Source organism: Limulus polyphemus, unplaced genomic scaffold (assembly GCF_000517525.1).
Source record: "Limulus polyphemus unplaced genomic scaffold, Limulus_polyphemus-2.1.2 Scaffold2000, whole genome shotgun sequence".
Lineage (NCBI taxonomy): Eukaryota > Metazoa > Arthropoda > Merostomata > Xiphosura > Limulidae > Limulus > Limulus polyphemus.
The window spans coordinates 10,928-38,439 of record NW_013667610.1 but is presented as its reverse complement, the minus strand read 5'-3'; the positions used below and the strand labels follow the sequence as shown (position 1 = coordinate 38,439).

Below are 27,512 nucleotides of genomic sequence, written 5' to 3'. Positions count from 1 at the left end.
TTATGTTTTTGTGTTATAATCTGTATTCATTCTTGAATAAAAGAGGCATAATTTATATATATTTCCTAATTGTTTTATGGTTGTGAGATCGGTCAAATCTACCAAACCAGTACAGAGATTAATTACTGAAAATAAAAGATAAAATATAAAGTTTTTCTTAAGAAACATCTGAAAACTATCTCAAAATTATAAAGATTTTGCATGTGAAATTTCAAAATTTTCTGATGCATAAAAGTATTTTTAATCTTAAAATTAATATTACTTTACATGATAGATAGGCAACATGTGAAAAGAAAAAAAAATAGACATGAGAAAAACATTGCTTTATAAATATTAAGACTTAATGAAAGCATTGTAATGTTTACTGATAATCTGCCAAATTTTGTTGACATTCGGCTACTAATTTAAACGTTATAGTATGAAAACTATAACAAGCACAAAATGGTTACAAGGTCGGTCCCAGGAACTGAGCCTGTGCTGAAAGGTTTAAATCAAGTTTGTTCAGCTGGCATGGCTTAGTGATTTTGGGGCTGCCTCATGGTAGAGTTACTAAGCTCTTGGCTACCTGCTACAGCCCTTAATTTTAAGTTACCTCCCAGACAGAGAAGGCAACTGGCTGACAGCACCAGCCACCAAGTTTTGGGCTACTTTAGTGTTAAACAAATGTAAATTTACTGTTTTTACAATGTGTTATATTTCCAGTATTTAATTGCATAACTGTTATTATTTACTTTTCTTACATGGTATTTGATTATGTTTATAACACTACACTTCTTACTTTGATTAATTTGTGTTCTGTTGGAAGTTGTGACATGTACTTGCACATTTGGAACCCACAACCTCCTGATCAGCACAGGGCAAATGCACACAAAATAGTATTCTTTTATTCACTTTGTCATGCTAGTCTTTTACCTAGGTAATAAATTACAAGCCTATGCTGAAAACGTTAAACCTGTATGCTGTGCAAAGGACCGCATAACTTCCATACATTTAGTTAGAGCTTGGGAATGTCTAGGGGTAGAATGTTGAATCAAAGTTGCTTCAACAGAAATGAGCAAATAGGAAGTAGCAGAGGTGGACACTCTTGAAGATAATGTAGAAGAGGGAACCATGTGGGCTGGCCAATCTGGAGCTACCAACAGCACTCAACAAGGAGTGGATCGAACTACAGCCAGAACTCTGTGTAACGAATTGGGGGGGGGGGAAGCATAGAGGTACAATCCTGTTCAATCTTGACTGAATGCATCTGTTGCCAAAGCTCAAGGATGAGGTACCAGGGACCAAAATGCCAGTAGTTGAGAGTTCCAAGGTGTGGTGAATGCATCGATCATTGAAGTCCTGAAGTGATAGCAAATCCACCGGAAAACCTTGCGATGAAGCATCCATTCAGTCGAGAGAATTTGGTTGGGCTGAGACAGGTGGTCTGCTATTAAATTCAACACCCCTTGAACATAGCAAGCCAGGAGGTTGATATGATGGGAGTGAACGCATGCCCCCTTGACATGAAATGCAAGATACTATTGTTGAATTGTCGGAATGAATAATGACAATTTTCCCCCTCAATCAAGCTAGACTTTTAACCATTGTCCGTTGGACAGCAAAAGTTCTAAAATATTAATGTGGAAGGAAGATTCATTGTTCATCTATGGACCCTGGAATTTCTGATTGTCGATATAGGCATCTGTGAGAAGATGAATCTCAGAATAAGGTGGCAGTACAGAAATACCAATGGTAGTGTTGGTCTGATCCAACCACCACTCGAGATCTAAGATGTTGCTCTTGAGTAAGGAGACAGGATGATCCACTGGATTACAGTTCATGATCCACTGGTCATTCAGTGACCACTGAAGGAATTGCATGCGTGCTCATCCTAAAGGAATTAGAGAAAAGAGAAAGAACCATCTGTGCAGTAGGAAAAGGAGATGTGAGTAACAGCCTAACTGCCTGTTCTATAGCCTGAAGCCAAATGGAAGTCAGCTGAGTCTGGCTTAATAATGTGTTCAAAAAAGACACCCAGATAGACAATGTATGAGTCAGCAAGAGAATGGATTTCTCGGCTCTGGTAAGAAAGTCAGCCATGGTGGATTTTATAAGGAGAATCTGAGTATGTTGTTCTGCTAACTGGTGAGATGGTGCCAGAAGTAACCAGTCATCCATATAATGGTGTGTGCACAGGCCCAACGAATGAAGGTGAAGAGAAAAAGCTTGTATGGCTCTGTAGGAGACATATGGTGCAGATGCTAGGCCAAAGGGCAGAGTCCTAAACTGAAGAACTTGACCCTTGTGCATGAAACGTAGATAACAGTGGGATTACTTTGCTATGGGAATACAGAGATATGCATCAGTAACATCAACTTGGTCATCCACAGACCTGATGAAAAATGACAATGTAGGTTGAAAAAGGACTCCATTGTGAATCTGGAAGGATCTAAGAATTGGTTGAGACGAGAAAGATCGATGATTAAATGCTAATCTCCCATCTTCTTGGGCACAACAATTAAATGGGAATAAAATCCCAGAAGAAAGGGATTGACTCTCTCCACCACCCCATGACCAACAACTCTCTGATAGCCTTGGAACAAAGATTCACACTCTGTGGAAATACCACAGGTTGGGAGGATAAAAGAGGTGGAGAAGTGAACTGAATGATCAACCCTGATGCCAAAACCTGAAGTACCCATGGATCTGTGGTGAAGTGTTTTCAAACGTCCAGAAAATGTTTTAACCTCGCTCCCCAGACCCCACTGGCATAGGGTAGTCATCGATGCTGTTGGTGATGGGCTGCCTGAGCGGAGGAACCTCTAAGATAAGGATGCAATCTATTGTGAGTATCAACAGGTCAAGAAGCTGAAGCTGGGATTGGGACAAACAACCTGCAGTTGTGCCATGACTTCCAGCAGGAGCCAAAGAAAGTCTAGAGACCAATAATGACAAGGAAGAATGCAAATGGGCAACATCAATCCGTGATTCCAATGCCTGCAAACATCAAGGGACAAAGAAAATGAGCATCATGTAACTCACAGAGAGCACCAGCAGGTAGACGAGGCTTCTGACAAAATCTTAAAACAGTAGTGAGAATCAGATGAATCTGAGAAAATTGTGATCTGTTCAAAATGATCACAGAGTCCAGTCTGGAACTCCACATATCCAAAAGAGGATCAAGTCTTTGTGAATCTAAATATATTTCCTCCTGATGGTGGTAAGCCAAAGCATGCTGTTCCAACAAACATGGGGGACAAGGCATACCTATCACATCATGTAACTGAGATGTAAACTTCCCAGCATGAACAGCAATATCAGGTGAAGGAAGAAAAACTAAGCAGTCGCCCTCAGACCTCTAAGCCATCAAGTAAGGAGTAGATTTAAAGGCAACCAGGGAAAGCCTCAAAACCTCACAAACTGGATTGACTAACTGAAGAAATGGAACAGGAAGTGGTTGATTCAAATTGCCCTCATGAGAAGCCAACCTAGTAAATGAAGATAGTAGGAAAATATAATTTGTACAGAAATCAACTAGGTGATACAAATATCACAACCAAGCACATTAACCATCACAGCACTTCTTTAGACAAATCTGTGTCTAAACACTTTGTTGAGAAAAACTGATAAAATTATCCAAATGAGGTGCTTATATACTGTACCAGGATAGAGGGTGTATTGACAAAGGTGGAGAGTATCGCAAGACAAATAACACTAAGGGCAATTAAGTGGGGTATAAAAAGACCAGAGAAAGTGAGAAAAAATCTGACCAATGCTTAGATGGGCAAAGTTGAAACCCTGGCAGTTGAGTAATAGCTATAAGTGGTAGTGGAGGAAAGTATGTTTTGGAATTAAAATCATTGCCTATCACTTATCGAAGGTACACTGCCATATTCACTTTCTTGTTTGGATTTTTAATTCAAATATCACTGTTCAGTACTTAAAAAGTTTTGATGCTGTAATTAGAGAATGGTAGCCACTTTGCATTTTAAGCAGTTGGTTTCTCCTTGCCTCATATATGTTGCCAGCTTCTAAGAACAGTTGCTCATTATACACACTGCTGTTGTGGCTGATAGTAATTTTTGTGCTAACTGAGATAGTACTGGAAATGTGTCTGTACAGATTATACCACACTAAAAGATTACATTTTCATATTAAAAAGAGCAGGGATAAAAATAATTTCATTGGTGACAGCAATTTTTATGTCCTGATCTGTTTGACCAATATACTTTATGCCACAGATTTTTGCATATATTTCACTGTAGTAATCAAGAATGAGTAATGTGTCTTCTGCTATAAAGTTTTATCAGGTGGCACTGCTAATGGTGAGAGGCCATCTGCATCACTTCCACTAATTTGATTGTGAAATAGGAAGTGTGAGTACTTTCTCCAACAAACCGTTCACTGCTTACGTCTGATGTTCTTTAAAACATTCTACTTTAAAGTGAGAGTCAAACAAAGTAAAGTGGAATTTGGATTGTTTTGTGTTTCAGCAAATCTAGTTTCAAGCTTATTTCACAAGGATGACTTCACTGTTCACAGTCCAAACTGGCTTGGGTTGTCCTTTAACAAATAGCAATTATTCTAATCACAGTTAGAATAATTTCAGAAACAACCGAGGTCTTGAACCTAATGTTTCTAGTAGTTTTTGCAAATAGTTGTAAGGTTGTAGCATTTTAAGGATTCCTCTAACTGGTACCATTCATGTTGTTGAGGTTGATGTTGTTATATGTGGCATACTATTCCTTTTGTTTCAAAAACCTTTCAAAGAAACAGTGTAATGAAGGTTTCTATGGAGCGTACTTGGATCATTTTGTGATGCTACTAAGTTTGAACATGCTAGAGATAAGAAGTTAAAATGTATAACAATCTTTCTACTGATAGTTTTGAGATCACTGGGATTCCAGAACATTCACAATCACAATTTGAAATGTGTAGAAGAAGCATGATTAATTTCAAAATCTAACATTATTAGAACCTTTTTTGCAATGTTTGCTGCATTACTACTTACTAGGCATATAATCAATCTATAAAATGATTAGATCTTCAAACATTCTTTCTGTTATATCATAGTTATGATTTCCAAGAAAATTCCAGACATTAACACCAGCATGTTGTAAATCCATGTGTTCTATGATCCAGTCCTGTGAATCAAATGAAACTATTGTTTTTTGTGAAGCATTACCAGATATTCGATGTTACACAAATGATACTGATATTCATATTTCGAACTGAAACTTCAATTTAGCATCTTACACATATATCCAAAATAAGTTTTCCAGAAAAATAAATTGTGTTTGACAAATTGTATTGCAGTTGTGTTTTTTCATTCATCAAGTGAATACACAAACTAGGACTTTTGCCATTGATAGATAATAGACTTTCATGCTTATTCACAATGAGCTTTTATTTTCCCATGAACTTGGGAGAAAGCTATTTCTTGTAACTATAGTCAGTGCAGTTCTGGTTCCATTCATCATTAAAATTTCTTTACAAATTTAATGAAAAAGCAAGAAACACACAAGTACTGTCTTATGAGTTACATTAGTCTTTGGATGAGTAAAAAAAGCAAACTGTAGAATTTAGCTAACCTATTAGTATATATGTTTGTTTCCTAGAATTTCAATCCATGCTGTAATGAATATTTTATAGAATAAATAAATAATCAGTAAATATATTATAACAAAAACTATGACAGATTTCATGAGCTTCAAACTTATTTTATTGCCACTAAATTGTTGTTGCTTTGGAAATATATAAATATTTTCCACAGGAAACAAATAAGCTACTGGTTGAACCATAATCACAAAGTTATTTCTTGTTTTATTATTTTGAGCAATGTACATATATAAGATATTTAAAAATTCTTTGTTTCATATGTTACAGTAAAATATTATACCTGACACAAAAAATTGGTCATCCAGCCACTTGATATCAAATATCCAATCATAATGTGCTCCCTGAAAAGAAATAACTTCAAATATATAATTTTTTCAAGTACATTCTTGAACAGTGTCATTTTTCATGCACACACAAAAACAAGACAACATAGCATTCAAGTTACCCACCACACTGTTTGTTATTCAAAACATTTATTAAAAATTATATATAAATAATCATGTTGAACTTGGTAAGCAATAAATCATTTTTTCAAACGTATAGCATGGACACAAATATTTTCACTTTTACATCACTCCTATGGGAATTTGGAAGTTTGGGTATTCAAGAACAGCACGCACGCTGCTACTTCTTGGCGAGAAACCCCCAAGCCACAATACAACACTCCACCAATTAATGCCTTCCACGAGCTAGATACCACCACCTGCTTACCCATACCTATAAATATCCACCAACAGTAATCACAATTCACACAATATTCAGCCTTGATAATGGATGGAGAATGCATCCGAAACGCGTCGGCCAACTCATCACTAGCTACAACTTTTACCCGCTGTTCTAACAACATCAAGACGGCTTATCGACTTCTTGAGAAGAATTCTAAGAAGAAAGTAAACCTACAGACATCGGTCTTGTTTGACACAATCTGCCTACAAGAAAATCTGTCACCAAAGTACACCTATATAATGTGTAAAGATTAGTATACTCTAACCCCTTATAGTGATGGCACACATTTGGCAAGTAATGCTATTTGAATACAAGAAAGGAAACAACACCTCTGTAGCCACAAAGAATATGAAGGAAGTTTATGGAAATGTTTTGAACATTCATAAGTGTCAACTATGGTTCAGCAAATTTTGTTCAGGTGACTTTAGCCTTTAAAACTGTGATGGTAGGGGCTGACATATTGGAATTGGTATTGATGATCTGAAGACACTTGTTGAGTCTAACCCAAAGCAACACTCTCGTGAAATGGCTCTGAAATTGCATGTCTCTCATGAATCAATATGTAAACATCTAAGGAATATGGGAAAACTCCATAAAGAAGGTGTTTGGGTGCCTCATGAACTCTCCGATGATCATCGTTTCCAGTGTGTGTGTAAACATTGCTTTGTCTCTTCTGGCACGTAATTCGCATGAACCATTTTTGGACAGAATTGTCACTGGTGATGAAAAATGAATTCTCTATGTGAATATTAAATGCCAAAAATGATAGCTCAGTTCTAAACTCAATCCACAGTGAACTGACAATGCAGAAATCTATAGCCAGCAACAGGAATGTTTATATCAAGCCCTTTATCAGAAACACCCTTCACTTGTCAATCGGGAAGGTGATATTCTTCTCCATGACAATGCACGTCGACATGTGGCACGTTTGACGCAACACAAGATTATGGAGTTGGGTTGGGAAGTTCTCCCCCACCCACCATATTCTCCAGATATGGCACCATCAGACTACCATCTTTTTCATTTGCTGCAACACCATCTTAATTGGAAAATATATGCAAATATGGAAGGTGTTAAAGACGTATACATGTTTTTTGCTTCAAAGCCAAGTGATTTCTTTAATCAGGGCACTAACAACCTGATTGTAAGATGGAAAAGCATCACTGATGAGAATGGAGACTACTTCTCTCACAAAGTATTTGCAAATCTTTTGATACTACTTAGTTTAGAAAAAAAAATTGCAAGTAACATCCTAGTATTTAAACATGGTGTCTAGAATGTAGGTCAGTTTAAATTATACGAGTACTGCCAATAGAAAAGTGACAGTTTGGTAGCATTGAAAAGAGGGAGTCACATGTGTCAAGAGAATATGTCACATCCTTATTGGTGGAGGGTTGTCTCATGATTTGCATATGAGACGCATTGGAATCAGTGAATTCCAGATGAGTGGGAGTTTCAAGGTTTGTGCAAAAAGATTTGCATATTATAGAGGGCAGCACTGAACAAGAATAGCTATTTATGTGATAGGAGGTAATGTACCATATCAGAAATTGAGAGAGCCATTTAATAAGAATTAATATAGATATTTCATAAACGTTTTTTCAATAAAAATATTATCATTACATTTTATGCTTTTGTACACATTGATATTAGGTTTACTGCTATAGCCTTAAAACTGATTATGCATAGTTTTTAAATCCAGAGTACTCTTACACATAATTATATCCTAAAAAATGAAAAATGTTATTAAACCAGACACATAAAAACACTGCTAGAACAGAAAAATAAAACTTTCTTAACTGAAGCCTAACCTGTCTTTTCTGAACCATAAGTTTGTGTCCTCTCCTACTTTTGTCTTTAGAATACAGCACAAAGAATTCTTAAAACTTTATACTACCAATTCCCAGGATAATCTTGTAAACTTTAATAAGATCACATCTTTCCCTTATTTTCTCGTATTAAAGTCAGTTAAAGAGATCTTAACGTATCCTCATAAGATAATACTTCCATCTTCAGAATTAACCAAGTAGCTCCTCTGAGTCCTTTCCATTAAGTCAATATCTTTACTTCCAACAGGAGACCAAAGCTATACACATTCTAAGTGAAGTTTAGCTAGTGAATTTCATAAATAAATAACTACCTCTTTTGACTTCTAACCAATGTTTTAAGTAAACACTAAAATTCTATTATCTATACTACTACCAACAGAACACTGCCTTGATTGTTTGAGTGACTTATCTATCAATATTTCACATTTCTTCAGATAAGCTATTAAGCAGATTCCTATCTATATTAAATGTGACTTAAATTCTGAGAACTCATATGCATTACCTTGCATTTAATATAATTAATGGTTATATATTTGTAGCATTCTCAGATTTACCAATTTACCTTTGAGTATTCAAGTAGGTACTGAAAAATAATTAGAATTTAACCAGAAAATGTTTTGCAGAGCAGAATCTGAATTTTCCTAACCTTGACTGTATCTGAAGTAAAGAAAGATACTGGACACAGTGTATCACATAATGAAACAATCTTTATTTTCAACATTAACAAACACAATCAGAGCTTTTTGAGGTAAGTGTGTTTCAGCACCTTGACTGGAGTATGTTTAATTAAAAGCAAGTCAGTATATGTTTCAATCTCAAATATTTGTTATCCTCTCTGTTGTTTCAGACTGATAAAACATAGCAATATATATGAAGAACAACAATGTCATATATTTCATGGTACAGGCACTACCCAAATAACTGATAATCACTCTTACTGCAAAAACAAGGGATGTTATATTCCTGGGGCATCATCTGAACTGCCAGATGAAAATAGTACTGTTACTTTCTGTACAATTTGTTCTACATTATAACTTTCTTTTAAAAAAAAAAGCACATGTAATACCCTAAATGAATAACCTAGCTCCATGAGTAATTATGGTGAGAGGAACTTTATGGTTGGCTGTCTTGACTGGCTTTATTATTTTTTTAAGAAAACATGCTCAATATGTACAAAAATTTTGAAAAATACATATATTAACAAAAAGAGTAGGAAACATATGGTAAGTTTGTATACCACATATTTACCACTTATCTGTCAAACTTACCAATTGATCTAAGTCAATCTAAAATACCACAACTTCCTCAGTGCAATTACAAATATCAACAGTTTAATGCCATCAGCAAACTTAATTATATCCATATCAATATCATTAACCTAAGTAAGCAAAAGCAAACCACTGACTCCTGAGATGCATCACTAGTAACAATAGTTCTATCTGACTGGACTCCATTAACAAAAACTTTTTAGCTTTTTCTCTCCAAGCTACCATACAATCCAATTAGCTAGTCTTCCCCAACCCCTAACTGATGTGATTTACTTTAGTCAGTCTTCTGCATAGCACATTAAGGAAATCTTTTTTCAAAGTCTCAGTCTGATAATTTCACACTTGTTTCATCACCCAGATAAAAAGTAACATCTTCAAAATAAGTCTATAGAGATCAGGAAAGCAAGATTTCCCTCTAGTAACTTCATGTTGGTTCTCTATTATTATTTTTATGAAGTGACGTTGCAAAGTTCTTTTAACACTCTCTAGAATTTTCTCATTAGAAAAATAAGTCTAACTGGCTTATAATTTCCAGTGCAACTCTCATCAGGCATTTTCCTATTGTTTACTGATGTTCCAGAAATAAAAGAGAGGGTTACATATCTGAAGTTTTACCTCCTTTGAATAGCTAATACTGGTAGATTAAAAAATGTGTGATAATGCCATAGCCAATTCCAAGAAAATTACTTCATTATGAAGTTTGTTGACAACTAAATTTAGAGTGCAATTAGTTTTATATATATACATTTTGTTTTTTTAACTAAGACACACCACTCCATCCTGTTAATGACAAAATTTAATGTTCCATCAACAGACCATACTTATTCATTCTAACATACTTTATTAACTGGTCTTATCACACTGCCTGAAAGAAGGGCAGGTGGAAAAATGTATAGTGGTACTTATCATTACCATAAACTTATCTACAAAGAGCAATTTATATTGACTATACCTCTACACAGAACACAACCAACTAGGCATCCTTCTGACAGAATAACAATTAAAATTTGGAGTTCAAATTGTTAAATACAACGTACTGCAAAATCACAGTATTGCAAAACAAAACTAGAAAAGCATTTGCAAAGTACAATACCCACACCACAATGTTCTGTTTTACTCACCATCATGTGCCAAATTGAACAAAAAACATGGCCTGGCTAATTATTGAATGAATATTTGCTGTAAAATTCTTATCAATGCTATACATTTAGCTACCAGTTTGGCCACCAATTTTGATTTCATTCCTTTAAGTCACACATTGAATTCATTTTTGACTACATTTTTTTTTCACACCTAAGATGTTTTTAATTAGATTGTAGTAACAACATATATAGGAGTATGTCTATCCTTTTTTCTAGTATTTCACATGAACAAAATTCTTTTTGTGTATAGTTGGTCCTCATCTCTTGAAAGTTTTCTTGATAATAATTTTAAATTATATATATTTTTATGTTCAAATGTTCTTCTTGATAAAGCCTCACACATTTAACCATGTAAAAAAGCTAGGTTGTCAAAGAAACATTCTTACATTGTCATACGTCTGACGCTGTGATTTATTAATTGTGATGGCAAAGTCAATGAATTTTATGATGAAAGGCAAATTCGTGAAGGTATAACTTTTCACCGAAAATTCTTATAAAATTTTTGACTTAATTTTTAAAAATCTCTTTACCAAAGATGAAAAGTATCAATAATAATGTACTGAGCACTATCTATTGTATTGAAAAGATATTTAAGTTGTTTTTGACACACACACACAGTCACTTGTGTTTATCATATAATATGATATTATCCTTTATTTAATCTATAATTGTATCTGTAATAATGATAAAAAAAATTAAAATAAAATCATGACTCAACTGGGAATTGAACTTGAAACTTCCACATGACAGCCAAGGATTATAACCACTGTGACATCCAATCTTTGTAATCAAATGTTAACAAATATTTCAAATCCCTAATGCAAAGTATCATTTTATTATGATTTTATTACCAACAGAGAGTCAAATGTTAGACAAAAGGAGCATTTCAAACAGAGAGTAACTTTCATTATATAAGTGTTATTCCCATAGCATGTTGAAATATTAAACTCAGTACTATGCACTGTATTTCCAAGCTTGCATTGTCTATACATCTTCCAGTTGTACAGCAGCAAAACCACACCAGAAATAAGGTTTTGTCAAAAATTTTCTGTTTGAATGAAGTTTAAGCATTAAAAAGCACTTTAAAAATAAATTATGAAGAAACAAGTAAAAGTTGAAAGTGACATACTGTATTTGATTCAACACACTGGATTTTATTAAGGACTTCACATTTCTTACTTGATCCTGAAAAAATGCTATTGACTTTGTAACGGTCTCATTAACAAGTGAAAAGAAATGAGAAAAACCATCAAGACATTTATTTTCATAAAATGTTAGCAATATGAAAAACTAGTAGTTCTAAGACAATCACATTTACTGAAAAACATAGAAATACTTGACATACTTAGGGGTAAGAAATTGACAAATCAAAGTATAAAGTACAATGGAGCAAGAGATCTGCCATACTGTTCAAGGGTTGTTTCCTAGTAATGAAAAGTGAGTGGAATTATTGAACTTTTATGACTTTAGTAACTTGTGCAAAATAATTTTCTCATCTGAATGTTTTTTTTTTACTTACTGGCTTTACAATACTTGTGTATTAGCCCAAACTGTATGGGCCTTCTTGGCTTTGGTGAGATTCTCAGGCTACAGGAGATGCAGTATACTGTAAATGTAAAATATATAAATTTCTGTACAATAATAATAATATTATAATAAAGGCTGTTGCAACAATTAGTTTTTTTATTGGTGTTTTTTGATGATTTCTTTGTGGTAATTATTAGGACTCAAGTATAATTAATGAATTTTGGTCTACTACATTTGTCAAATATTTCAATGCTTTCAGTAAATTAGTTTAATTTCCAGAGTGTACATTGATGTATAAAAGACATTTTAATACTAGAAATAAAGAAACTTTATAACACCAAATTTGTTATTTTTCTTTAATTGGACACTCAACATTTCACTTTACAACTTCTTCAAGAGCATTCCACAAAAACACAAACCATAATTGACAGTAACTAACTAAGGTTGCATATTTCTAGTATTAAAATGTCTTCTATACACCAGTATGCACTACAGACAATAAATGATGAGTTTTCAAACACTGACCACATCATCAATATTGCAACTGTGCTAACCCTAACTTACACTCTCAAACTCACAAGAACAATAGCTCAAATTGGTTTTCTTATTAAGTGTTGCCACTATAAGATCATCATTCAGAACCATTTTAAATTACCAGATTGTATAAAGAAGAATCAGAAATAACAGAATAGGTTGGTTAGGTTTCTCACTTCCATCATAAATCACTTAGTAATAACATTATTTGCAAAGAAAAATAAACATCTAAGACTAATCCAATAAAACCAAATAATCTTAAGTATCTCCTAAGAAAAGTTTCCCACTTTCTACACTTTGCTCAGGAACATTAAATCAGACATCACATGTAAAGAAAAGAAAGAAAGTCACTCATGGCTTGAGAAGAAATGGAGAAATATATATATATATATATTTATATGTGTGTGTGATAAACGACTACTAAATCAAAAATTTTCATTACAAATGCTGATAACGATCAAGAGAACATGAAAACAGTAAAAAAAAGTAACAGCAGAAAATGACTTTGCAATTTTGACTTAATCTTTGTACCTACAAGCTAAAGGACCTGGTTTTGCTGTAACAACTAAACTTTCGAACCAAGTGAAAATAAGAGGTATATATATATATATATATACCAAAAGGCAACTTGCCCAGTCACAGTCTTATGAAAGAGTGAAGGATGGCTACCCAAAGTAGAGAACAGGAGATGAACGTATGAGGTGCAGTCCCAGTGCTTGACAGATGAAGTACCTCTAATGGACAGCAGGGTTAATATGCAGTGAAAAGGGAAGATGCATGATCGGAATGAAGACACCAGGAATCTTTGTACCTACAAGCTAGAGGACCTGGTTTTGCTGTAACAACTAAACTTTCCAGCCAAGTGTATTTAAACACATTGACTTTCCTTGAACAAACTTTTTATTCTATTTGATGGAACCTTTTCTATGGAAATAGAGAAATGACTAATCCTCTACTTACTACAAACAACAGCGAAAGTAACTGTAATATAAAGCAAGATATTACAAACTCAGCCTCTACTACAGCCAACATTAAAACTGATAACATTGATTCAGACATTAGAAGTTTCTAGATAAATTTAAACCCCCTAATAGCTGTATTCCAGAATTATACAGTATACCTAAAGAACATAAACTGGATATACCCCTAAGATCCATAGTCTCAGCATATAGTAGTGCCACTAAAAGCCTGTATTGGCTTATGCATATAATTTTGTGCTTTTGCTGAATTACATTCCAGCACATTTAAATAATACACAAGATCTGCTATAATGAATCAAGAAAGTACCTCACATGGTGACAAACATAACAATACTTTTTACACTGGATGCCATAGCTCTCTATACAGATTGAAGATGGCATCAATTCAGTACATGAATTCATGTCAAATCGCAAACAATTTGATGTACAGACTGACAATAGACACTATCTGAGAAATCTTATATTTCATCCTTCATAATAGATATTTTGACAACAAACTATATATTCAACTAAGTAGTGTTGCAATGGGTTATACAGTTGCTGTTATTTATGCATATTTTTGAAACAACAGCATGTGACGTGACATCAAAATACCAACACTGGCTCTGATCTCTGGCTTAAATAAATCATGATTGGACTAAGGAACCATAGCATTCCTTCTTTATTAACATTTTTAGACTTTCTAAATTCCATAGCCTCCAACATCCAATTCACCCTGAATCACTCAAATTACAAGAAGAGTACAGATACTCTTGGCATTACCTTAAGGATCAACAATGACAGTAAAATATAATCCACTTTGTTTCACAAACCAATTAGAAAACCTCTTGTCCTTAACTTCAACTCACATCATCCCAAACCTTCCAAGAAAGGTGCAATCATTGGAGAATTAAAAAGAACTGATCACAAATGTAGTGAAAAAAATACTAAATGCTCTGAATTAAAATCACCCCTTTTGAGCAATGAATATCCACTCTTGAATATACAAGACTGCTTGGTGTGTGAGTTATTATTTAGTTTATTTTGTGACTTATCTTGAATATACAAGACTGTTTGGTGTGAGAGTTATTATTTAGTTTATTTTGTGACTTAATATTTAATGATTGTTTAGTTTTCATGACAGAAGTGTTGAAGGTTGATTTTTTTAAAAACGTTAGTTGTGACAAATTGCGTTATGTAACTCTGTACGAGTCGTACATTGTATATGCTGTTAGATTGTTGTACTAGGCTTTAGTAATATTATTGATGTCATGTTACTCGAATCTTCAATGTTTTTCTCGATATCTTCAGTGAGTATTGTTCCATTATAGCATCGCACAGGTTATTGAAAATTCGAGGCCTCAGTGAACAAGTTATTATACAAGTGACTAGTGAGTGCAAGTTAAGTAGAGAAAAGTTAACTCAAAAAGTTCAGTCAGAAATAAAAGTTAGAAAAGATGAAGTTAGTCGGCGTGTGAGTGATTAGTCTTAACAAGCGATATTTTAAAATGAGTTTCACAGTTTAATAGACATAAGGAGAATAATTTGTTTTGTCAAAGGGTGTTCTAAAGCAATTGAACCTGTTTGTGTGTACTTTGATGAAAAGGAGACAATTATTTAAAGTTTGAGATACAACTGTGGTAACCTACAGAGTAACAGAAGTGAATTTATCACAAATTGTATAGTAAGAAACAGATTAGAGAAAAATAATTTGTCTTGTCAACTGGATTCTAAAGTAATTGAATCAGCTTGTATGGACTTTTGACAAGGAAGAGAATTATTTAGAGTTTTAGATACAACTGTGATATCCTACAGTGTATAGAATTTTTGCACATACATTTGACTTGTTTTGAATATATTATTTTAAAACAAGTGGATTGTGTGCTGTTCATTTATTGTTTGAATTTATCGCCAACAAGTCACAGACACCTACTGCAAAGAATCCAAGCCCATATACATAAAACACTGACATACACCTTTTTACATTGAACAAATTTTCAAGAACTATGACATGAAAAATCAGCATCACACCTCTAACATGTAAAAACACAGATAAACAAGGAGGAAAAAAAATTTCCAAAGATAACACAAAATATATTACCTTTATGGTACTTCTAATTGACAAAACTATTTCCAATAAAATAAAAACTAAAATTAAGTTACCTGAACTGACAATTAAAGCCCAACCTTAAAAAGCCAACTTTCCAAATCTCAGTACACTACCCAACAATGTAATAAGGACAACTGTCTTACAAAAATGTATTTGCAATCTAAAGATGGGTGTCTTGTTTCCAATGTTGGTTACCAGCTTACTTGTAACATCTGCCATCATGCATACATTGAGGAATTGGAAGAACCCTGCAAATAACAACATGAAACAAGTGCAGTTGTAGATCATGTTTTTAACTAATTATAGATAAATAGCACCTGAAATGAAACCACCAATCTCCATAAAAATCCTCTTCAAAGCCATCAAGTAGACTCACAGTTACAGTTTGTATTTTAGTGGAACACTCCTGAAGAAGCTGTAAAGCCAAATGTTGAGTGTGCAATTAAAGAAAAATAACAAATTTGGTATTATAAGGTTATTTACATTTAGTAAATTAGTTTGTTTTAAATCTAGTACCACTCTCTCATGTTGCTGATTTAAAAAAAAAATCTTGATACTTCTTGTTGCTTATTGGTGAGACCCTTCTGTAAACATACTCTTAAATGTACTGAAATCCATCCTCTTTCAACCACCAGCTAAACACTTAGTGTGAATTAATTACAGACTTCTATGTAGAATGCTAGATTAAGCCTTACCTCACCAACACACATTGGGTCTAGTGTTGGGAGTCTGTACACTGCAACATCATTAGAATTCTTAGCTCCTGTCACCAGCATTGTTTGTGATGGGTTGATCTCCATGGCATGAATCCCACAAGGGTTTTCTGGAGGTTTGCTGTGAGCACTACTCTTTAGACTTGGTATTTGAAATCTTCTACCACTTGCAACATCTTGAACAACAAACTGTAAAATAAATTTCTTGGTTCTCAAACTTAACAGAATTTCATACTGTACAACAAACTTTAAATGTCATTAATTTTTCAAAAACATCACACAATATTGTAGATCAAACTTGAAAGAATGCAATCAAAGATCCTCTCAAATTTAAGACTAAAATAATAATCTTACTTACTTTAGGAAAAATAGTAAAGTATCATTGATATGTACTTAGGATATTGAAGTATGCTGTGTGTTTTGGGGCCAGTAAGTAAATGTTATGATTCAATGCTTCATATTCAAAATGGTCAACCACAAAATAATCATACACTATAGTATCTTAAAAGGCACTTACGTTACTTGAATTTCATTTATATTATCATTTTGAATTTTCTATATAAAATTGAAATATAAAATACTTAGATGACTATATATGTGATATGAAAATGAAATCACTTTGACTTTTATTTGTAAATAGGCTAATCCCTTTTTTCTTTCATATGAATTTAATATTACTTCAGTGCAAAATTTATATATTCAAGAAAAGGAAAGACACATGAAAATCTCCATAAGAAAATGGTCCAAATAATTAAAGATTTTATTTTGAAAATATATTTTATAATTTTTAAAACATTTTTTGCACAGTATTATCTTATATATCATACAGAATATGAAAATACTTTCACTTCTTTTGCAATATTAACTTTGGAAATTAATAAACAAATTTACTGAAAAAATACTACAAAAAAAACTTTTACCTTGTTACACTTTGTACCAAAAGCAACTTGCTGATCATTTAACCACTGTGAACAAAACACTTTATTTAATTCTCCAAGAGGAAAGGATTTTTCAATCATCAGGTTATGTGTCACTAAATGTTGAGTCCCATATTCTCTAGCAACTCTTGAATTCTGAAGTTTCTGATTTCCAATCTGACGTGTGTTTATGTAGTCCACAAAATTTCTAGATATGCATGCATCCAAGTTTAAGTTAATGCCAAACCTTCGAGGATACAACTCCTCAGGAATATGTTCTTCATAGTCTTCATCTGCAAGTCCTAAACAAATTCTTGCCTTAAAGTTGTATTGTTCAAGTTCTGACTTGATCTGGAAGCTCTGTCTCAATGCAACAACTGAATGCTTTGATTTCCCAGAAGTAATAGAAATTTTTTTGACTGATGCCATTATCTAATTAGTTCTTTTACAATAACACTAAAACAAAATTCTATAACTTTAAAGAAAGTTGGTGTAATGATTGTAAGTCAATTTAAGTTTACAAGATTACTTTAGAAAACCATATTACTTGAAGATGGAATTAGAACTTAGTCAGTAATCATAAACGTCTTCAAAATAGTCTGAACATACTTTTTTTGCTATTTCATGAATGAATGAAAATGGCATAATATTAAGAAAATGAGAGTTCTCATAATATCATCTTCAGCTAACTTGTTAATCCATGCTTGTTTGATCAGATTTTGAGTCACCCTAAAAAAAAGAAAAATAGCTGAACTTACACAAGTGTGGGTAAAAGTAATGTGAATAAGCAAGGCACAAAAATACCTTCAAAATCTTTCAAAAGTAGTCTTTATAAAGAGAAAAAATTCAAATAAAGAATGAAATAGAGCAACACTGAAAATAAAATAGTACAAAGAAAAGTTATTTTACAACTGTATAAATAAATAATATTTTAAGTCATATAATTATCACATGATGTTGTTAAAGATAACTCTGGTGACATTGCTAATGGTAAAGTCTTTATAAGCTTATGCTACAGAAAAGAGAATCATAATGGTAACCTAAGACGTGCCAGGTATAAACCTGCCTGTAGCTACTGCTTGTGCAGATTTTGATGATAGTAGTAAATATTAAAGTCAGAACCTTAAGAGTTGAGGTGGAGAAGGGCTCAACATGAACAAACAGCAAAATAGATATATCAAAGAAAAACCTTACTTTACTAATCTATTATCTTTTTAAAGTGCCACATAAAATATTTATTAAGATAATCACAATGGTGGGTGTTTGGGAAAGACTAGTTAAATGGATTGTAGGGTGTTGGATATGAAAAAGAAAAACATTGTTTTTAATGGATTCCAATCAAACCAGACCTTTCTTGCTAGTGGAGTGCCTCAGCAGTCAATGCTTGTCATTGGCTCTTTCTTATTTAAATTAATGACATTGATAATGTCATAAAATTAGTAAAGTTTGCTGAAGACATTAAAGTCTTTGTTATTTTTCACTGTATTTGTGATGCTTAGATACTATAGAATGACTTGAATCAACTAGTACATTGAACAACTGGTTCACAAATGAGGGATAATTATAATAAGTTCCAGGTAATGCATTTGGTTATCAGAATTTGGATCACACATTTAATATAAATGGTAACCCATTTAGAAAAAGATCTTGATATAGTGGTAAATAAATCACTCAAGTCATTGAGGCAGTGCCCTGTTACTGGTATTGGTAGTATGGATAATAGTAATATGAATACTAATATAACGTATGATATATCTAAAAATTATTGACATATTGATTAAAAACTTAAAAGTTATGTTTGAAAACTGAAAACTTGCTCTAAATAATTTAAGTAAAATCAACCAATGATAATACAACATCAAAAGATCTGGTTACTTAACTAATTAAGAATAAAACATTCCATTTCCAGCCATTTCAATTTAAGCTCATCGTAAAAAATTGTAATTATATTTTAACTGTTCACAACAAGCTAAATGTCACTCCATATCATTATTATGAGTTAGCTTTTAAGATTATTTCAAAATTACAATATTTTGCCACTACACCAACACGACTTTTACAAACCAAAGAACTCTATATTACTACTACTAGTAGTAATACTAGTATTAGTTATTACTAACCTAAAACTAAAATGAATAATAATGGTATTACTGTTACTAATATACATTTTTGAAGATACTACTTCTTATTTGGATAGAGTATATGAAAATATAAATAATTTACACAGCATGAATGTAGTATTAATTTGATAATATACAATTTTTCTTTTATTTCCTGCTTTTTTAAACTCGATTTAAAAAAAAAAAATATGCTTTAATTCAACACCATATGATTTCTCCCCTACCTTCTCCTACTATTAATATTATCTTGACACCTTGGATGTTTGGAACGATAATGCGCCACGTAGTGGTTGTGAAGCTTCATTTGTTCTGATAAAATTATTCAGCAACAATTATTCTACGTTATAAAAACTAATTATTACAAAAAATAATGCAACATTGGAACGCTTAATTTCGGTTTATCGTTTCAATTTATTATCCTCATAGAATATTATTCATGAATTATTTAACAAATGTATTCGAAGTGACTCTTCTGGTCTGAACAATTCTAGCAACAGATTTAGCAAGATAAGCCATCTTTTATAGAGAACAGTAGTATATAGATATATCACGCGTTTCTCCCTTCCTACATTAACATTCCGAATTTATAATTTGCTATGTAACATGTTGTCGAGAAATTCGTTAAGTTAATTTCGCACTAGCTGCCCTTGTTTCTTTGCCATTTTCTAGAGCTTTTACCTGTTCTGATTGTGGGAAGGCAGATTAGTGGTTTTCCCAGGTTGCGGCTTCACTTATGTTTGAGAATTACAACTTTTGAGGGTAGTTCTAGTTTCTCTGGGTAAATACAACGTTTCCTGTAAAGTAAGGAGCATTGAACTTGAACAAGCTGGTGGATGATTTCAGTGTGATCAGTTGAAGATACCTTAAACAATAAAGGCGACTGTCCCGTGTCCGTAAAAGCAAGTACACACATTGTGCCTTAAGTATTAACAATGATTGTTCATTTTGTACATTATTTTATGTTCAGTCTCTTTTATTTTCAGACTCAGTTAGCCAAAGATTCAGTACTACTTCACAAAAAACATCTTGTCAAACCTCCTGTTAAATGAGCCTGTCTAATTGCTTTTAAGTTACCTTGGTTTTAGCTGAATATACCACAGAACCAAAACAACTCATTCTCTACTTAGCTGTGAATTTAAAGTTTCAAATTCTTACACGCCATACAGAATTTAATCCATGCTGCCACGGCCCGAACACATACCTATTATCTCCATAGAATGCTAAAGCTAGAAATAACTCAACTTAACGACTTTCATGACCACATGTTAAGCAAAAACTGCACAGACTTAGAATAAATGCATTTTTTAAAGATTTTACATTAAAATGAGAAGGTAGAAATGATATGCCTGAACACCATATCCTTCCCATTATTTTAAGCTTGTCCTCATGTTGACAATTAAATTAAACTTTAAAACCAATTGACTCTACACTCATGCAGAACAGAGTTCTGTTAGAAAATGTTTGCAATATATGAACAGTAAACAACCATACATAACATTTACTGCTGAATGTAAAGAAGAATCCAGTTTATCATTCTTGAACACTCTTGTTTATAATCGACCATGTACTTTTGAATTAAGAATATAATGAAATCCAATTTTTCCCATAGATCTGGAACTGTTTTTTTTTTAGTTTGGAACTTTAGGAGACTTAGGAATAAGCCATAGATTTGGGAATTGTTTTTTTAGTTTCTTTAGACATTTTTTTCATTCCTGAAAATCTTTTCTTTTTATGTCTGTTTAAAAGCTATAAAAATTTTCTTCTGTGGCAAAACATCAGGTAAGCTTAGTTAGGTTTAATGAGTATGATATGTGACAGGAAAATATTTCACTGGCTTAAGTCCATATTTACTGAATATTACTGTTAAGTTTATCGTGCTTACAAGCGGGTAAATGTTTAAAGTATTTTTTATTATGCAAGCGCATACTATTCTTACCACCTACATCACTGTAATGATTAAATAAATCAATGATAAATTTTTAATAAGAAACCAAAATCCATGTCAAAATAAACAAATGTATATAATGAAAAATTGTTTTTTAGTAGTAACTCGGGCCCCTTATTTAACAATACCCCCCCCCCCCCAGTGGCACAGCGGAATGTCTGCGGAATTACAACGCTAGAAACCGGGTTTCGATACCCGTGGTGGGTAGAGCACAGATAGCCCTTGTGTAGCTTTGTGCATATTTTAAGCTTGTCCTCATGCTGACAATTAAATTAAACTTTAAAACCAATTGACTCTGCACTCATGCCTTGGTCAAGAAGTATGGTAATATTCTCACACCTATACACAACATGAATAACCCAACCTTTTTCAAAGAATTTATACAAAAGTACATCAAAATACCCTTTGATAAGGAACTGTATAATAAGAAACTCTTTAATCATAGTGTAAGTACAAACTGGTACAAAAATGAACCTTCAATAATGAAACACATGAATCAAGCCCTTTAACCCTGTTGCCCCCGGGCTTTTTTTTTAAATTTCTTTCTGCATTGGTACCGTATTACATTTAAATTTTAATTAAACCACTTTACTATAAATATATTTTAATGAAATTGTTATTATCAAGTACGTTATAATTTAAAGTATTATGTTATCTAAGTTTTATTCCTTTATTTTAAACGAAATATCTAAAATTACAAGTAAAACTTTAGTTTTTGCTGTCATGTGATCAGCTCCCAGTTACAATTTCTCAACTTTAAGAGCTGGTATATATATATAAACTGTTTGTCTGCACTATATAAACTTCCTTCAGACGGCCAAAGTACACATAGATGTGTTTTACATTACTGTCTCATTTTTACTTTCCAAGATTTTATCCCCCACAAGAAACTATTATAAATGCTTTCTTAGTTTAAGGTCAGCTGCGCCTACTTGCAATGTCGAAGTTGTGTTACTATGAGACGGTTTGAAGTTGAATGGCATGCTTATAACCAATAGAAAGAGCAGATGAATATTGGTACAGTAATTGTAAGCATATATATAGTCTTTGGTTTGGAAATCGGATGAAACGAAGCTAAGTCCATTGTTCCCTCAATGGGTATATATAGCTTGACAAATTTTTCTCGCCTTATATGTATTAGATTGCTAGACAGTTAGGTTGCATTTATATTTTAATTAATTATGTATTATTTGTGTTTTAAAATGTACATTTGAAAGGTTTAATGATTTTTTATAAGTTTAACTTGTTGTTTGCTAGATTGTTAAAGCCATCTTGTTTAGTGAAACGTGCGAGTTTGCGGAAGTCAGTGTGTAATAACTGTCAAGCCTCGCGGGTCGGCTCGAGCTGACGTATTGCCATGAATAATAGAAGGCATAGAATTGGAAAGGATTTGTATATTTAAAGTTAAGTACAAAGCTACACAAGGGACTATCGAAATCGGTTTTTAGCATTGTAAGTCTGCAGACATACCACTGTCCCACTAGGGGATAATTGGTTTGGTTTGTTTTGAATTTTGTGCAAAGTTACACGAGGGCTATCTGTGCTAGCCATCACTAATGTAGCAGTGAAAAACTATAGAGAAGGCAAACATATAGTGGGATTGACCATTACATTATAATGCTCCCATGGCTGAAAGGACGAGCATGTTTGATGGGAAAGGGATTCGAACCCGCAACCCCCAGATTGGAAGTTAAGTGCCCTAACTAACTGGCCATACCAGGAAAAGATAAAGATGTGAAATTACATATACGAGACAAAAAAGATTATTTTAGAAAATTTCTAAAGAGTTGAAAGGTATGTACATATTTCCATTTGTCAATTTTAAACATTTCATTGCATTGTATGTTGATGATAATAGATAGAGTTAGTGATGCAGTAGAGAAAATGGAAACTAAAATATAAATATTTACCTTTAAAAAACTTTTCATATTCATTTATGAGGTTCTAGAAATTATACAAATGAAACATGAAAACTGAAAGAGAAATATTCAGAGTGCAGGTGCAAATAACTACATGAAATAACGAATTTTTATTTAAAAAGTAGACAAATTCATTCAAAATTAAATATTTTATTTTTCTGAAATTGCCTACTTTTAGGAAGGTTCTTTTCAAATTTCAAAGAATTCCAGTCACTAGTTTTTATATTTGGTACTGAATGTGACGGGAGCGACGTTACCTACTAAAAAAATTAGTAGCCAGTAGTCATATTTAACAAAACATGATAATCAAAATCTAACACACTTCAACTTGTCAGTTAAAATGCGTTTTCAAATATTACAATCTCAAATACAAATATGAATTACAGAAATACACCTTTAAACAATGATCTACATCTACCAAGTGCTGGGATTCATAGCAACAAACGTCACTCTTGAAATGTTTCGTTCCAAAATGTTTACCTTACAAGTTTCATATTTCGTTTGCATAATCTTTAGAACCTTTTAAATGAATATCAAAAGTTTTTAAGGTAAATGTATATATTATATTTGCCATTTTCTCTACAACATCGCTAACACTAGCTATTATCATCAACGTACAGTGCAAAGAAATGTTTAAAATTAAGAAATATAAATAGGTACATCCCTTTTAAATCTTCATTATTTTAATGACATCTTCAGTGATTGACATGTGTAATTTCATGTCTTTATCTCTTCACTTATAGTTTATTTTTAATGTTTTATTTTTGTCTCCTTTTCTTTGTCTTTGAATATCTATGTCCACACATATCAACAAGTGTTCACAGGCGATATTACATTAACTTTGGCTGTTAGGTTAAGCCCCTCCAGCATAATCTTTTTTGCAGTTGTAAGTGTCTCTAAGCTTTTTTAGTGATTCAAAGTATAGAATAATTAGCAAATTATTAAACCTTTCAAATATAAATCTTAAAACACAAATAATACACAATTAACTAAAATATAAAAGCAAAACCTAAATGCTATCTAACAAACTGTCTATCAAACTGATACATATAAAGTGAGAGAAAATTGCCAAGCCCGATGGACACCACTCTTATCCACAAACTTAGCCTCATAATTATGGAGCTGAAAGTAGCTCTATACCATATCTGTCATATAAGGATAAACAACCTTGAAGGGCGAAATCTCCTCTTTCTATTGGTTATAAGCATGCCATTCAACTTCAAACAGTCACTAAGCAACCCATCTTTTACTTTGCAAGTGGGAGTGGCATAACTTGAACTCGGGAATGTCTATAATGGTTTTTTTTCCAGGCCAGTTCTTGTAATTTGGATCAAGTTAGTGGTAAACGAACTGTATAGACATGTAGCTTATTGCCAGCAAGATAAATGTTTTTAACCATAGTCGTTTCTCATATAACAAAGTCTAAAGTTCAGTTGCTATAGCCACTAGTACTTCAAGTGAGAGCAAACATGAAGTTTTTTTTTTTTAGAAATTTCTTTTGAAATTAATGAATAAAATCTTAGATAATATAACACATTGAATCATAATGTGCTTGATAATGCTAATTTCATTAAAATACATTGATAGTGAAGTGGTTTAATTAAATTTTGAATATAACTCACTAACACTTTGGGACATGTGTAGAAAGAGATTTCAAAATGGGACCAGGGGTTATAGGGTTAAAACTCTTCATAAAAAGTCAAACACACGAGAAATTTAGATAAAATAATAATTTTTACTCTATTTCAACAATTTTGTATCCTTGCCAAATCTATTTAGTGTAGTTAGCAAAGAAAGGTTTAAAAATGCTGGAATTTTTATCTATTTACAGTTTCAATGGGCATCACCTGGAAGCAAATCCCTTACATTTTTTTTTAGAATTTGTCTGCCATATCAAAATATATGTTTATGTTTTCCCAGATCCTGACATCCATTACAAATCAACGTATTCAAGGTTTCAATTAATTATACTTGTCATAAGACCTTATTTTAGACCTATTTTTAGTACTACAATCCTAATTTAGTCACTAAGGGATTTTCAAGAATTAGAAGAATGTACAATAGTACTCTTTCAACCACTATATTCGTCATATTCATCGCTGATTGGCAACACATTTAGCTCAATTCAGAGGTTTTTCAGGCTGCCTGGGATCCAACAAACACGACAATAGTCAGAATATTCTCTATTCAGGCCATTTTTTTCTCATCTAGCAAGTCGTGGACAACCAGATAAGTACATTGATTTTGTTCGTTCTCAATCTCTGTGTATGATGAGATAAAACAATGCTATTGTCCCCATCTGGCTCCTCAGTCTCTTTCTCTGATTCCTAGTCAAACCAGTGCATGAGATATTTGTCAGTAATGTATGGATGCAGTTAGTCAACATGTAATAAATGGCATGCTTCTTGACTGCTATGGCTCATATGCTTATGGACCACTCACCAGAAAGCAAAAAAAGGTCCTGTTCAGCCATAATGGAGCTGCTACCATGCTACTTAATGGCACATACCAAAGCCACATCCAGACTCCATATTGATGTATCCATTCCTTCACTATTTTGTTTTAGCATCTCTTCTCTAATATAGTGGTCTTTCTTAACTACTGGCATACAAATTTGCATGCATCAACTGTTACAGACCTTAACCTTTTTTGCAATGGCAGCCTCTTTCAACACTTTTCTGTGCAAGTCAGTATGTTACATTTAAACTGTAATTAAACACCTTTAATATCAATATATGTGAATGAACGTAATATCATAATGTGTGTGTTATGATTCGAGGTTTTATTTTATCCAAGTTTTAAATCCTTTATTTCAAAATATGCCATTAAAAAACTACTTAAAACTTCAGATGTATTGTCACGTGACCAATGAGCTATGAAAATTCTGTACTTTGGCGCTCTGTATCTTTAATAATGCAATGGCAGTATTATAGAGGTACCTCTAAACAATGAGGTGCTTATATAACCTTTTGAGTCATTGTTTTCAATATTTTCTAAAGGAAATAGAGTTGAAACAAGTAATATTTTTTCAAACCCCTGACAGTTGCCATGCTCACCTTAAACAAATTTGTTTGAGCGTTATAGCTTCCATGTAGCTGTGTACATAACATGTGCATAGACATTAGAAAGAAGTCATTTTATACTATAAACTAACAATGGTTATTTTGAATTTGGCGTGCAGTTGACGTCACGGATTATATGAAATTGACTATATGTAATATGGTTGGCTGCTTGATGGGCTATAACACTTACTGTTGTTTCTTACCTAAATGCCCAACAGTGGTGCAGCAGTGTGTCTACGGACTTACAACGCTTGAAACCGGGTTTCAATACTCATGGTTGGCAGAGCATTGTGTAGCTTTGTACTTAATTACAACCAAACAAACAAGCAAACTTATCTAAATATGTTATAGATAGAGATACAGTTTAAATTGTATTTAGGTCTTACTATTATATTTTAGGTAATTATGTATTAGTTATTGTTTAAAAGGCAAAATTAAAAGGTTTAAACATTTTTTAAATGTACATCATATTTTGCTTCCGTTCTCAAGGCTTAGGATATTTCATGCTGAACGAAAATTGTTTGCACCTCTCCCAAAGAAACTGTAATATGCCTAGAGGGCACTATTGTCTTGTTTCGAGATGAATAATACGTATTAAGGACAAGAAAGCAAAATAAAACGTTAAAAATTAACTATATATGAAAAGTAAGAGCTGAAATTATGAAGTTAATAAAAGAAAAAACTTTAAAGATATTCTACAAAAAATTAAAAGGTGTGAATTTTTTCTAACTCCTAATTTTAATTATTTTGTTACACTGTAAGTTGATGATAATAGCTAGAGTTAGTGATAATGGTAGAGAAAATGAAAAATAAAATATAAACATTTACCTTAAAAACTTCTGATATCATTTTAGAAGGTTCTAGAGATCATGCAAATAAAATATGAAAACTATATGCTGAAGAAAAGTATTTTTATACATAAAATAAAAATCACCTTGCACTCGATTTGTTAATAGTTTGAATATGAGTAACTACAATATAAAAATAACACATTTTTAGCAAAAACACTTAATTATAAAACCGTTATTATTTTATGTACAAGATACTTATGATCTTTAACAAAATCTTACCAGCTTTTGAGATCATATGTTAAGAAATCTTAGAGTTATCGCATGTATTGTTGTACAAGTAAAATTCTCGACT

General features: G+C 32.6%; 1 protein-coding gene across 5 annotated transcripts in view; it reads right to left on the bottom strand.

The window, feature by feature from the left end:
- LOC106465614 (DDB1- and CUL4-associated factor 12-like) overlaps window positions 1-19,723 on the bottom strand; it is a 34,443-nt gene extending 14,720 nt beyond the window's left edge. Inside the window, exons 1-4 of one of the 5 annotated variants that reach the window (XM_013925850.2) lie at window positions 19,668-19,723; window positions 17,327-18,052; window positions 16,389-16,595; window positions 5,879-5,939 (exon numbers count right to left, since the gene is read on the bottom strand). In XM_013925850.2, coding sequence (XP_013781304.1) covers window positions 5,879-5,939; window positions 16,389-16,595; window positions 17,327-17,752 — 694 coding nt within the window. In that variant the 5' untranslated portion in view covers window positions 17,753-18,052; window positions 19,668-19,723. The other 4 variants (XM_022393545.1, XM_022393546.1, XM_022393543.1 and 1 more) reach the window with 4 other exon arrangements.
- Between the last annotated feature and the right edge of the window lie 7,789 nt (window positions 19,724-27,512).